This window comes from Cydia fagiglandana, chromosome 7, assembly GCF_963556715.1.
Source record: "Cydia fagiglandana chromosome 7, ilCydFagi1.1, whole genome shotgun sequence".
Taxonomy (NCBI): Eukaryota; Metazoa; Arthropoda; class Insecta; order Lepidoptera; family Tortricidae; genus Cydia; species Cydia fagiglandana.
This window is the reverse complement of record NC_085938.1, coordinates 17,193,257-17,206,792: the sequence shown is the minus strand read 5'-3', so window position 1 is coordinate 17,206,792 and position 13,536 is coordinate 17,193,257. Positions and strand designations below refer to the sequence as shown.

At 37.6% G+C, this 13,536-nt stretch overlaps 1 protein-coding gene across 8 annotated transcripts in view; it reads left to right on the top strand.

Moving 5' to 3' along the window:
- LOC134666050 (polypyrimidine tract-binding protein 2) overlaps positions 1 to 13,536 on the top strand; it is a 652,404-nt gene that overhangs the window by 628,521 nt on the left and 10,347 nt on the right. For all 8 annotated transcript variants that reach the window (XM_063523157.1, XM_063523162.1, XM_063523161.1 and 5 more), the window contains one exon: positions 13,027 to 13,186. In XM_063523157.1, the coding sequence (XP_063379227.1) occupies positions 13,027 to 13,186 (160 nt within the window). The remainder of the gene's footprint in view (positions 1 to 13,026; positions 13,187 to 13,536) is intronic.

Here is a 13,536-nt window from a genome sequence, read left to right as displayed (position 1 = left end):
TACATACGCGTACGAAAATAGGCCCGATTCGGATTTTGAAATAGACATCTATTAGATATCTTTTAGACATCACCGAGATACGATAGCGATATATTTAAGATCTAACCTGTCAAATTTGACATTTGCGCGATTCTGGAGATACTCTTGAACGATTTCCACAAGATATGACTTAGAGATCCAATTCACATCTAATAGATATCTCACTCTATCTAACGTAAAAGTGACATTGGTTGCCCGAATTGCGCTGCAATGGATCTAGTACGTGTCGTCTCTTGTGAATATCTTGAAGTTCGAATACGGCAGTATGTCGCAAATGCTTCGCACAATGAACACGGGTTCCATGACTAATCAAGACTTTGCCGTAGGACATTTATTATCTAAATATTTTGACTGGATTACTAGTAACATAAAAGGGGGCAGATTGCTAAGTTGTACGTAATTGACAAATAAAACAGTGAAAATACAGCGATAAATGAAAGGGCGTTAGTTAACAATAATTTAAATGTTAGTTCATAGCTATTTAAAGAGGCATCTAACCAATAAAACATACGTTAAAATCTGCAAAAACGACATGCAGACATATTTGCACACAATGGAAAACATTACCCTGTTGCAGGAAAATTAAAACTGCTGCTAAAACGAATACTTTACTTCGTCATAGCCGGTTTTACCTATGGTAGCAACAGCCGACATCCTCAGACCACCGCAGACCATCAGGTCGCGTACTTTTCTCGAATGAAATTAAAACGTCTCGCCGTGTAAGTGGCAGGAGCAAGAGGTACAAAGTGAAGTGAAGCCGGATAGTGCTCCAGCCACAAAGAGTACAGTCGGATGCCGGGCGCCCGATCTCTCCTTCTATGATCCTTGACATAAATCTCTAACCTCGCCATCAAATCTTTTCAGAGGGCAGCTTATGCGCCCAGACACGAAATGTACGCTCTTAATGCGTTCGATGCTATATAGCCCGCGTCCCTCTCGGTACACTCGACGAGAAAAACTCTACAACTAATTTGTTTAATTGAGTTTATGTTGGAGTAAACGGGGTGTAAGTACTGTGGAGCACGGACGCCAAACGCAGAAAATTTAATTTATGCTTACGTACTAAAGTCTTGTGTATACTAAAAAGTTGTTTGGAAAATATTGTTATTTATTTAAGTAAATCTTATTTTATAAATACAGCCGACTTTCTGACTAAACTTTTATGGAGCCATGATGTTCAGTGTCGGTTCAAATATATCTAAAAACAAAAAATATATCGCTAAACTGTACGTAGGTACATAAAAAACTATATCCCGTTCAGTGGCGGCGCATCCATAAAAGTCGATTCCCACCGGCTTGCCTGTTTTTGGACGTTTGAAAAGAGTTGTAAAGAAAATATGTAAGCCAAATTAGCTCCGGCTTGCCTATGGATATGTTTGACGCGCCGCCACTGATCCCGTTAGTATTTTTTTTTTCACTAGACATATTCCGAAAACGGGATTTTCATGGGTTTTATAATAACATTTGGTATGTTTTCGTTGAAAGATAGAAATACTCACGTGTTATGCATTGTTTCAACGATTGTACCTGCTGGTAAAATAATCACGAGACTCTCGGATTTGGGATGCAACATGTTTTGTTATGAACCACCCGAGCATAATATTTCCCTACGAGTTTTTTTAACAGTTTTTCATACCTCTGTTTCGTTATGGATGCAATTTTATTTTAACTTTTGGATTATAATGCGGGAGCAAAATGTGCATGCCTAAAATTATAATAAAGATCTTTTATGAATTCATTTGTGCGAGTAAACTGTGTTATCATTTAGAATTCTTAGGTTTCATTTCATGTAAATTAATAAAACTATAAACTTTGGATGCCGCAATATTTCATTATTAGATTTTAACTCAACATCAGTGAGACTTTAAAATCGCAGTGATATATTTATATTGCAGTTTCGTTAAAAAGTCGGGATTACTTGCAGCGTAGAAACCCATAACAAAAATTTTTGGGAAGACATATCCGTATTTACTTTTACCTACATGATACTGTATAACCATACACATTACAAAGTTATTATAGAAGACGAATTTTAGATCAAAACATTGTTTAGAAGTGGTCACACAAAACCCATTAGTTAGTCAGGCCCTTCCTGTTAATCATGCTCCATCAATAAGTTATGATGGATAACGCAGCGGTTCCACGGAGCCGGTGGTAATGGTCTGCGTTGTCTGTGACGATCGCTCATAATCGGGGGCTCGGAGTTGTTCGTAGATAGCAATTGATTTGTTGATAGGTAGCGGCCCGGCACCCGAATTTAAGAGGCTTACTTAAGCATACAGGTAGTGTGAGTGTAGGGGTAGTAAAAGCGCTTAGGGAAAAGTATAGTCGGGAAAATGGAATCTCTACGTAGGTGGGTAGTAGTCCATGCTACTACTACAAATAAACATTAAAAACCAAATTGTGAGATTAGGTACTTGTTTTGATAAAACTGTTTCATTGTGAGTCGGACTTTTAGGGGTACTTGCTTTATGTTATCCATAGTACAATATTCATCGAATAGACAAAAAAATTACATGTCAAGCTATCCACATCAGATTCGAACTGTTGACCACTTAGCAACCCAAGTTGATTACTATGATTACCAGTCAGAAAGATGTTAATCTCCGTTTGTTTATTACGTATTTCTTAAATAGTCGCGAAGTAAACATCGCGAGATTTCTTTGTCGCCGTGCTTCGTGAAATCCGAGACGGCGTTTATCGACTCAAGGTGCGGCCTTTGTTTACATTTTAAAATTGCACTTTGCACTGCGACGTCTAACCGCCTTTGTGTCAACACGGGAACGTCTTCAAAGTATTCAAACAATGTAACCGTCAAAAAAGTCGTCACCAAGCGACGCCGCTATCTGTAGCGAATATTTTTAACGTTTCAACGATTCACTCTTTTGAACCCCGCGTAGAAGTTTCAGTTGGATTTACTTTGTACAAAGTATTACCTTGCAACATTTTTGCTAGTTGTCAAAGTGTCTTTGAAAGGCAATAGCTGGCAACTATCAGTTGACTTCTGAGCTACGGGTAACTACTTTTATGCCTTCGTATTTTCAGACGTATGTCACTGTAAATTGTTATCAGACTATGTCATCGCTTTGAGTTTTAAATATATTTTTTTGTCATTCATATTAAGTATATTCTAGGATAAATTTAAGAGCGGAGTTTCACTGCGTGTTCGACTGCGTACTACTACAGCAAAGTATTTTTTTCAGTTTTTTATAGTTCGAAGAATTAAAGCATAATACACGTACACGATGGTTATCAAAAAGGTTCCTTATGCTTAATGTGTAGGTATAAGAACTCTTCAGTGATTGACAGACAGAGAGTAAAGCCTTTTTTGAATACTGCTAAGACATAAGTCATTGACAGATTGTAGTGATGGTGTAGAAAAGCGTATTTAAGTCAGTCTAGGTGCCATGTACCGGTGTAGCTGGTTTGTTAGTGCAAGACACCTTCCACTTTGAGACTATGCGCTGAAACTTGGCACAGTTGATTGTTAGCTGGTCTTGAGCAGATACAGACCGGGAGCCGTCGAGAGCCACCTCTCATTTAGTGGGGGGAGGGGGGAAGTTAACCGCTGCCGTGGGTCAGAGTGATCTCAATGCAATAGTAGATTGTTAACCAAGGGTGGAAAGCGAACCATTGCACCCGAGATATTTTTATAAATAATAATAGTTCGAGGGTGAGATGGTTACTTTTACCCGAGTTAAACACTCTACTTTTCATTTCGACTATGAGGAAAGTTAAACACGAGAACTGTAGGTTTATTATTGGTAAGTAAGTATAATTCTTTGGAACAAATTATTAACAGTTATTTAGGTAAACCACATAACTATAAGTCACTCGAATCACTTGAAAATGTAAACGGCGCCAATTTCAGTCATGCGGAAGCTGATATGAGAGCTTATAATATGGCATATATTGCTGTTAGCTCGAAGTAAAAATTAAAAAAAAAATACTTTCCACCCTAGGGTGGGAAATGCAATTTTCCACCCGGTTAACAGCTTATGAAAGGTAAACTTTCCGAACAGGAGAGATGAAAAATATTATTAAGGTGGGAAAGTTACTTATAATTTGCTCTACAATCGTGTTTTATTTAAGTATTTCGTAAATAACTCGTAAACGGTAGCCCACAGTAAAAAAAATATGTTTTACGGAAATAATCTGTTTCAGATTTCTTATAAAATAAGTGCTACTTTTTTTCGCTAGGATCAATATAAAAAAAAATATTGAAGGGAGAAAATAAATTCTAAGGTCCCCTTTTTTAGTCATTCATAAATAACTCTTAAACGATGGCCAATAGCAAAAGATGTTTTATTACATGAATAATTAACATAAAATTTCCTACAAAAAAGGTTATTCAAACGTTTTTGCTAGGATCTTTTATAATTTATTCTTTTTTTTTTGTTAGAAAGTGCATTGTTTTTGTTCTAAAATAGATTCCTCATCCTCAATTTATCCGAAAATGATATATTACATGCCCTAATAGGTATAGCTTTAGAGAAATGTTGCTCCAAGTGAAGCGCCGCATCGGTTAACTTCCCCCCCTCTCCCCCACTAAATGAGACGTGGCTCTCGACGGCTCCCGGTCTGTATCTGCTCAAGACCAGCTAAAAATCAACTGTGCCTAGTTTCAGCGCATAGTCTCTAAGTGCACGGTCCCCATACAACGGTGTGCACTAACAAACCAGGTAGGTGTCTCAGTGCTTGAGATTGAAGGCTCGGTAAGTAAGTAAACACTTTATTGCACCACAAAGAAAAATACAATAACAGATTTACAGTGTAAATAATGGTAGCAATAATGGTAGTAATGGTAGCTCGGTTATCTTAAACACGCCCAAAATAAATAAAATATTTCAAATATCTTAAAATATCTCAATCCTTAAATTACATATAATGATTGATGTCGAATTTTTATATAGAACAAGCGAAATGCCAAGCACGCCAAGCACGGTAGATTACAGATGCATAGATATTGGTTACGTGTTCCTCTTCTAGTCATCGTCTATCCCATGAAAACCTCGTAAAATCCAGTCAAGGCTCAGTTACCTTCTGCCGTAAAAAGTAGTGAGATCTCAAGTAAAGCCAAGTCTGCCAATGTCTCTACCCTTTATAGAATTTTACGACTGCACGAATACACAAATCAAAGACAAATTGAATGGAGTCTAAAATAAATCCATTACCCGTACAGTATGGATGCTTACTGTAGATGTTGATTGCGTATTGCGTAGGCACCTATCATGTACAGTCGCCATCAGATATATATCGGAGCGGCCAAGGTGCTCACAAATAGATGAGCACGCCTCTATTGTCAAGGCGTTAGAGTGCGTGTTCAGATATTGTGAACACCTTGGCCGCACCGATATATCTGATAGCGACTATACCTACTCTACATATTTGTGTACGTTAGCTATTCGATGCGTAAAATATTTTCAGAACAATCATCGACCCATCAATGCACAATGTATACTGCAGGTGTACAGCCCGTTTAAGTTCAGCGCAGAGACGGGCAAACTTCATTGAAATTTCAAGCTATCCAACAAACAGTGACCAACCCGGGAGCAAGGTTCAAGTCCCGTTTAAAATTGCACGTACCGTCGCCCTCCCCTGTTGGCCTGGACTGACTGTGTCAACAATGCCTTAGCTGCACTCTGCACCCACCTAGTTACGTGTCAAACATTGTTTAGCGTTTGTTTTGTTAGTGTTTTGCGGCCGGAGTGTTTACCTTAATCACGACGCCTGATAAAGTGCGAAGATTTAAATTTTGAGTCTTTGAGTTATGCAGTTATTTGAGTTACTCCAGTTGGAGAGGTGATTTTGATGCGCCCCACCTGATGGTTTTTTTTAATGTAATACAAGATTTGTCATTATTTATTTGGTATACCGACTTGTCCTATCGACCGGTTTCCACGACTAATAACCCCGCATTCTTAAAAGTTGAACAGAGAATGAACAATTATAGACACATTCAGGCACACATTCTCGTTTCATTCACATTCTCGTGGGGCCGATGCCGCTGCGGCAAAAATGTTGTCCAGTGGTCATTACGTAATGCAAAGTGCAGTGTAACTAGTGTAATAAAGTATCCAACTTCAAGGGTAAAGAAAAATGAAAGCGCAATTAAGATTATAAGCACTAGGTACTAGGTACCCCGTTTTCATAATGTCGGACACCTCACATCTACAATCACACAACCTGTCAAAGAGCCGTCATCACCTGCCAATAATAATATTCCCTAATAATAAATAATATAATAAAATATTCCCTCTGTAATGAACCATCGACAGTTTTCAACCCCAATGGAAAATCAACGATGTCAACATGACACCGCAAATCACACAAACGTCCATTTAAAAGATGGCTCATTAAGTAAACTGAATGTGGCGAGTGGGCGCGGTTTTTGGGCGATCGTCATCGTCACTATCTGTCACCACAATTAAGGGTAACCTCGGGTATTAATTACAGTGTCTAATGGAGCGAACGTGGTTTAACCGGTGACGCGTCCTCGAATGTGTACATACCCTAATTGCGATGATACCTTAGTCGCATTTACCGGTTCATCTATATTGTAGGTGTATTGTATCCTAATTATTAGGATTTACCCTTTCAGTCTTCGAGCAACACGGAAGGGAGGCGGCATTCGCACTATTTCCCCTCTGCCGAGGTACAAGATTAGCGCGTCAATTTAATCTAGCGCGGGTAATAAAACTAGTTGCACTTGGATTTTTCACTAGACCGAGTCCAGACGCGCGCGTGAACACTGCTGCCCAAAAATGCCTGTTTGCTCGGTTTTTTGTTATAAAAAGAGGTCGGAAAACATCAAATTTACAAAAAGAAAGTGTTACATTTCACATGTAATATTTTTTTTTACATATCATACGTTAAATTACATTTAAATACAATTATTATATTTTAGTCTCAAGTAATTGTTGGATTTATCGATTTTGCTCTCTCAGTACAAATTGCGGATCGGTCGAGCGACAAATCCGACTTCTCATCTCTCAGAATACAATGACATACTTCAACGAAAATGTATTAGTGTGCGTGTTGTGACACTAGTCACTCGTCCGTACACAAAAAGAGATCGAGGTTTGCAAGATTTGTCTTTGACGTGTGTCATTTTCTATGTATTTGTGTCGTCATTACAGATTGGATTTTGTATGTAAGTGTGTGAGAAATGCGACTGTGTGCACCTTTCCCCCCGCAAAAAATGGCAGAAAGATTTGTACGGCGAGATATCGCTTGGGCCCCTCCCTTCCGACATGTCGGAAGCCGGTGTTGCTCGAAGCTTTCAGTAGGTAATAATCAGAAATATCAGAATGTCGTTTGGGAATAGAACGAACGAAGGGGATCAACTTGTCAAGTAGTTAAATTTTTTCCCTGTTTTATGTTATACGAGTATATTGCAATTTTCATTGTTATTAGAAACTGCTGAAGTTGAAAGAAACTGGCAGTTAATTTTGACAAGCGATTTTGTTCTGCTATCCATCATAATATGGGTTTATATGTCAAGAAACAAGCTATGGACGAACTATGACTATAAAAGAGATTAGGTATTTGTTAGACAAATATTTTAATGTATTTAGTTACATTTGTGCTATTTATAAAAGGTACTTATTTTTTCTACAAAATACAGGGTGAAATTTAAATCACTGGCCAAATTGAAACACCCGAAAGAACTCGAAAAAATATTAAACACGTGTTTTTTCTTTTAATACCGCTCAGTACATTTTTTTCGAAATAACTCATCATCAAGTTGTCCTAAAAACCTCGTACGTTATGGTGAACCGACAACTACCCACTAGACCCGCTTCTCTCTTATCAGTTAAGGTCATTGACACCCCGCCCCTCCCGCTGTTTGCAATCGCGTCACCAATTATGAACCCTATTGCAGCGAGATAAGACGCTTACCTACATAAGTTGCTAATTTTTCCTTCATACTTTAACGGGCTTAGAACCGTCAAAATGCAAAGGCAACCCATTTTTAATCTAAAATGTTATTTCTGACTAATGATTATTAACAAAACGTCCGTGGCTTAAAAACAATGAGTAAAAACTAGGTCAGGAATCTTTGCATTCAGGCGTATTTAAAAAATTGAATCAACTTATGTACTTACATTTGATTAAAAGTCGACGCAATTAACGAAAGTCCCACGAGATGGTACTCTTGGGTTCAATCCTTGTCTGCGAAGGCGTGGAACTGATTCCATTTCGTATAATCTTTGTGCACCACGTAAACACTCACCACTTAATAAATAACACCGTACCATTTCGTAATATTCCCGGTTCGAAATCATTTTTTTAAACCTTAGTACGCGCGCGATTATTATTTTAAGGTTGGCGAGTGACGAGTGACTAATCATTGATGCTTACCGTTATGTTTACCGCTAGCACGGAATGGTTTAGACTACCCTCGAAATTGATAAACCTGCCTACCATCGCCAACACTAACTGGGTGGACCCTATTGCAACGATTATAAGGTTTAGTGTAGGTCAGATAAGGGTTTTGCTGATGTTGTTGTTAAAACCTACTATTAAATTTGTTTACATTTGTGGTAATAGGGTGACCACGACTCGTGGAAAATATTTAAAAATTGAAAAATTAAAATTAAAAAAAAATTTACTCATTTTTTTCGCTAAATAGATTCCTTAAGTGTAACCTAGTGCCGGGAATGAATATGGCCAGTGATTTAAATTTCACCCTGTATATATTTGCCTTCACTCGACCGGTTAATAGTTAAATAGCTTTTATAGACTTCGTCGGTGTTTGTTCACACCTTAGCTTTCCATTAGATAAGCGACCTTTTATCCGCGGCTAATTGGGCGAGCTCAACGGCTCAAATTCTCCGCTCAAGTCTACTGCTTACCGCTTCGACGCTCAACAATGTTAACATAATCAATTGAACTATTCTCAGCTTTTATATTACTCCCGGAGTTTCAATTCGGACTTTTAACGGCTTGCAGCGGCGTTTAAACTTTTAAACTGCTTAGATAGCAAATGTTTAATGGACTTAAAATTTTACCGCGAGTTTGCTGTGGAGAAAATTTGATGAAAATTCTCATCTCAGTTCATGAGTATGTTGTTGTTTTTTTAATAGCAGTGCTGTTTAAATATGCGAGCATATTTAACTTTATTAAGTAATGTAATACCTATATTATATATTGTAGTTGCATTATGGCTCATGTGAGCATTTTGAAAGAAATTTCTAGCATACGATATCTTTTGTACAAAATATTGCTGCACCTAGGTATTTTCATAACGCTGCACTAAGGTCTAAGCGCTACGACCAAGCATCCCGGAATTCGGCTTGTTTTCATTATAATTTCTCAAAGTCATCTGCAGACAAAAAATGAAATAGTTGCATTCCGGGGCCCGTGTAATCCGTTGCAACGAGAACAGTCTGGGTTATGCGGCTCTTATAAATATTAAACGCGGAAAGACCCCAACAAAAACGTTTATCTGGTCTTCATGGAAAAACCGCCAGAATTAGCGACGGGGGGTGGATTAAGGCGGTCCGCACTTAATCCTTCACTAAGAAGGCTTTGCTTAAACGAGTTCTAACGAGCTGAAGATAAAACAATTAGTGGGAGCGTGATTAAGAGATACGGAGGACACTTGTTACGTCTTGCCGTTTGATTCTGACAGCCTGCGCTTTGACGTCTGGTTGCGATTTTATAAAACCTGGAGTAAAACTCTGTGCCGCCTTATTTAAAATGTGTATACACCCAGCTTATTGCGACTCCATTAGATTTATTCTAGTTTAACTCGAGACACTAGAATATTCTAGTAGTTGTAACCCTGGAAACAAAGCTTAAAGCAATGTATGTATTTTTCTCCCACCATAAATATTATAAATGAAAATGTAAAAATGTATTAAAAGGTACGAAAATTTTAATATTTAAATGCAAGTCAACGGATAAAATTCCAAACCTTTTTACAGGATTTCGATCTGACGCCCTATTACGCAATAAAGGATCCCAATATCAAATCGGGCGTAGCGTTTGTCGTTTTATCGTCTTGTCACTCTCCTAATATTTTTTTTACTTCAATTACGAGTCCCTCCGCGAACGCAAATAATCGTTTCGTAAGATTAAATGAAATTCTCGCGAATATTGATATCCGGAACTCTAGGGTTACCAGAAGTCCGGGTTTTTTCTTGACATATCAGACATTATAGATAGGTAGACTGAGTTGCTATATTTTCCTCCATTAAAAACACTTCCGAGATTGGAACAAGAAGTAAACTTAAACATTTTTATATAGTACCTAAATTAAAAGTCGCAACTTTTAGGCAAAACACGCGTTAGATCCCCACAGCCATGGATTTTCCTTTAAGAATTCGGGATTTGGTTCATCATCATTGGCCACAGCATCTTTTCAGATGATAGTTGATAGTTGCAGCGACTAAAGAAGGTATTTTGAGGACGTATTCTACAGCCTACATCAACTGAGATGACTGTATAGACCAACCCCCTTATTCATAAACGTTTACTAAAGTTGACAAGCCGATAATAATCGTTTGTCCCTTTCCATCATACTAATACGTCGGAAAGGGACAAACTATTATTATCGGCTTATCAACTTTAGTAAACGTTTATGAATAAGGGGGTAAGAATTCGGGATTTGGTTAGGATTTAACAAAATATAACTGGTAACCCTGAGCGAAGTAGACTGGGCGTGCCATAAAACCCGGCGCACCAGGAACTCCCACATAGTTAAAATATAGGACTTTTATAACGGTCCGGCTTATTAAAATTTATGAAACAACCTGAAAGTGTGTTACCGTAATACCAACTCTAATAAGAGTGGGTAAATTTAGTTTCTTCTTTTTGCGGAATTATAATGTGCCCGTGTAAAACATCTCAATTTAATCCACTGCTTAGGTATTTCGCGTTTTCTTCTTTGTAAAGAGTAATAATACCTACATTGAAAATACAGCTTGGAGTTTCCAATTACTTAGTCATTGACATAAGCTTTAAGGTGTGTCTTTAAATATTTTCTGCTACCTAATTGTAACTAAGTAGGTAATTAACTAATTCATTTTGACAGCCTGTTTTTTTCTCAAAAATACTTTTGAATATTTGAACCACTTTCTTAAATTGTTTATCAGAATCGTTAGACGCGAACAACGCAACAAGGCAGGCAGTTATTTTAGCATTTCTTACTTTGGATTTTATAACGACAAACAAGGGAATATTTAACAACTTCGAGTTCCACAAATGACTGCAATTAAATTGCATTAAAAATTGGTTTTCCTTAAAATCCACTGAAGGGTACTTATGCAAAGCGATATAGATATTAGAATTTTAAATTAATTACTCGCTACGTTCCCTCTCCGAGCGTTTTCCCTTTCGTGAAACGGAATTCGTATTTGGGCCGTATTCAGAAACAAAATTATCAATACCGTTTCAGTTTAAATATTTTGTTCTTTGCGCTCATACGCGTAGGCCCGTGCTCTAGAGCGAGCGAACGTACGCAATCAGTTGCTTTAATATATCATTTTCATGTCAAATACACATTCGCGAATAAGACCCCTGTGGGGGCCAAAACTAATTACGTATCGAAGCGATCTTCTTCCACACTTTCTTACGTGCCTTTCACATTTCCATATAAGTTGAGGTTTAAACGAGCCAATCTATTCACGTCTATACATCAGGGGGTCGCATTTGCATATAGAACAGAAATTTATTAAATCTAAAGCCAATATTCAGCGTTCCAACATCGACACTGAACTTTTTGCTACTCGGTTGCGTCTCTGATAGCGTAAGCAATGGTTTCAATGAAATCGTAAACGTTCTATTTGCGTTCTATTCTTTAAAAAGATTTATTATTTTTTAAGATTTGCACGAATCCGGCCTTTTGACGTTTTGTTTGGTAATGGTTTTTTGTTTTTAGTAGGTTTATAATAATTAACATCATTGTAATTTTTAAAAGTAAAATGGAGATGATCTTTGTTTTCAATTTATAGAACAAATAGGTATATGCCAGCCGTTAACTGTCAAGTTTCATTTGCGATATTTTTATCTCCTTGAGGGTAAAATAATCATAATACATCATAATATTCATTAATTAAGAAGCATTTTTAAAGGTCTAAGAACTCTTAATAATTAATGTTTCTATAAATAAATTTCAGTGGAAGTAGTCGGTTTTCGTGTAAAATGTAAAACTATGCAGTTCGACATAATTGAAATTTTATCTGAATGCCAAAAGTAATTACCGCATAACTACAAAGTTTGCAATACTAAGTTGTGCATTGAAGAATTTGTAGTATGTCTTATATTTATATATATTTGTACAAATTGAAACTAGCACGTACAAACAGCAACACTCCTACCTGGACGTAGTTTAGGGTAAAAGATCCATTCCACAAAAATCTGTTAGTAAAATTTGAACTTTATGTCAAGCGACGTCCAACTATACATCGGTGGACTTGACTCACAGACAAAATTTTACAAAGACCCGAAATTCTAGGTATAAAATAAACTTACGCTATACCATTGCATTATACAACACATAAGTAACATACTACAAGAGCCGAGACCATAACGTCACCCATAATGGATTGTGTGTATCTGCATTTTAATTAATTTTCTTTTCTATCGTTCTGGTGTTATCAGCGCAGTGCAGGCGTTGGGGAGCAAACAAATAACTGTTGCGCCCGGCTCGGAACAGTTTAGACTCTGGCTTTTTCTAAGCGACTGTCATAACTTTTTATCTTGTTTAGCTACCAAGATGTGTGATGGGTCCAGATCTTATATCACAAACATTTTTATAACATTAAATGTTGCCAACACGTATTGAAAGTCAAGCCTCTCAGTTTATAGAAAGTTGACAACAATTGGGGCATACGACTAATTCACTGATGTACCTAATATTGCCACTTAGTTCTCAGCATAGTCTTAAAAAAGCTTCCTTGTCGAGAAGGAAGACAAATTAACATTTAAATAACGATTCACCTCACCAAGGATTAAAACAATGTTTATCTTTGTCCACAGGCCCTAGATGGACAAAACATTTACAATGGCTGCTGCACTCTCCGCATCGACTATTCAAAGATGACCTGCCTTAATGTCAAATACAACAATGATAAGTCCCGGGACTACACTAACCCTACGTTGCCGTCCGGCGACGGCGATGCCCACCAGCTGTTGACCAGTGAGTTGATGCCTCTGCGGGCTCGAGTCGCTCTGGCCCTCGCTTCCAGGATGAGTTAGTCCACTACTACTCTGAGCACCTGGACGCTTCGAACACCACTCAAGTTTCGCTCACACAACTATCTAGACTCTTGTAGTATAAGCAACGTGCATCCCTGTTCTGGTTCTGCATCTAAAGTTACTTTTCAATTTTTGGAACTTTTTAATAGCAGATGTAAGCGGTTATATGCTGTAACACGGGGTTTTTAATGGAAACCGCATAGTGGAATGTTTAAATATTTTAGGTTCCTGTCGCTTGTGTATCTGACTTTATTTTGATACAACCCAAAAGCAATGAAAGTGATATGCGGT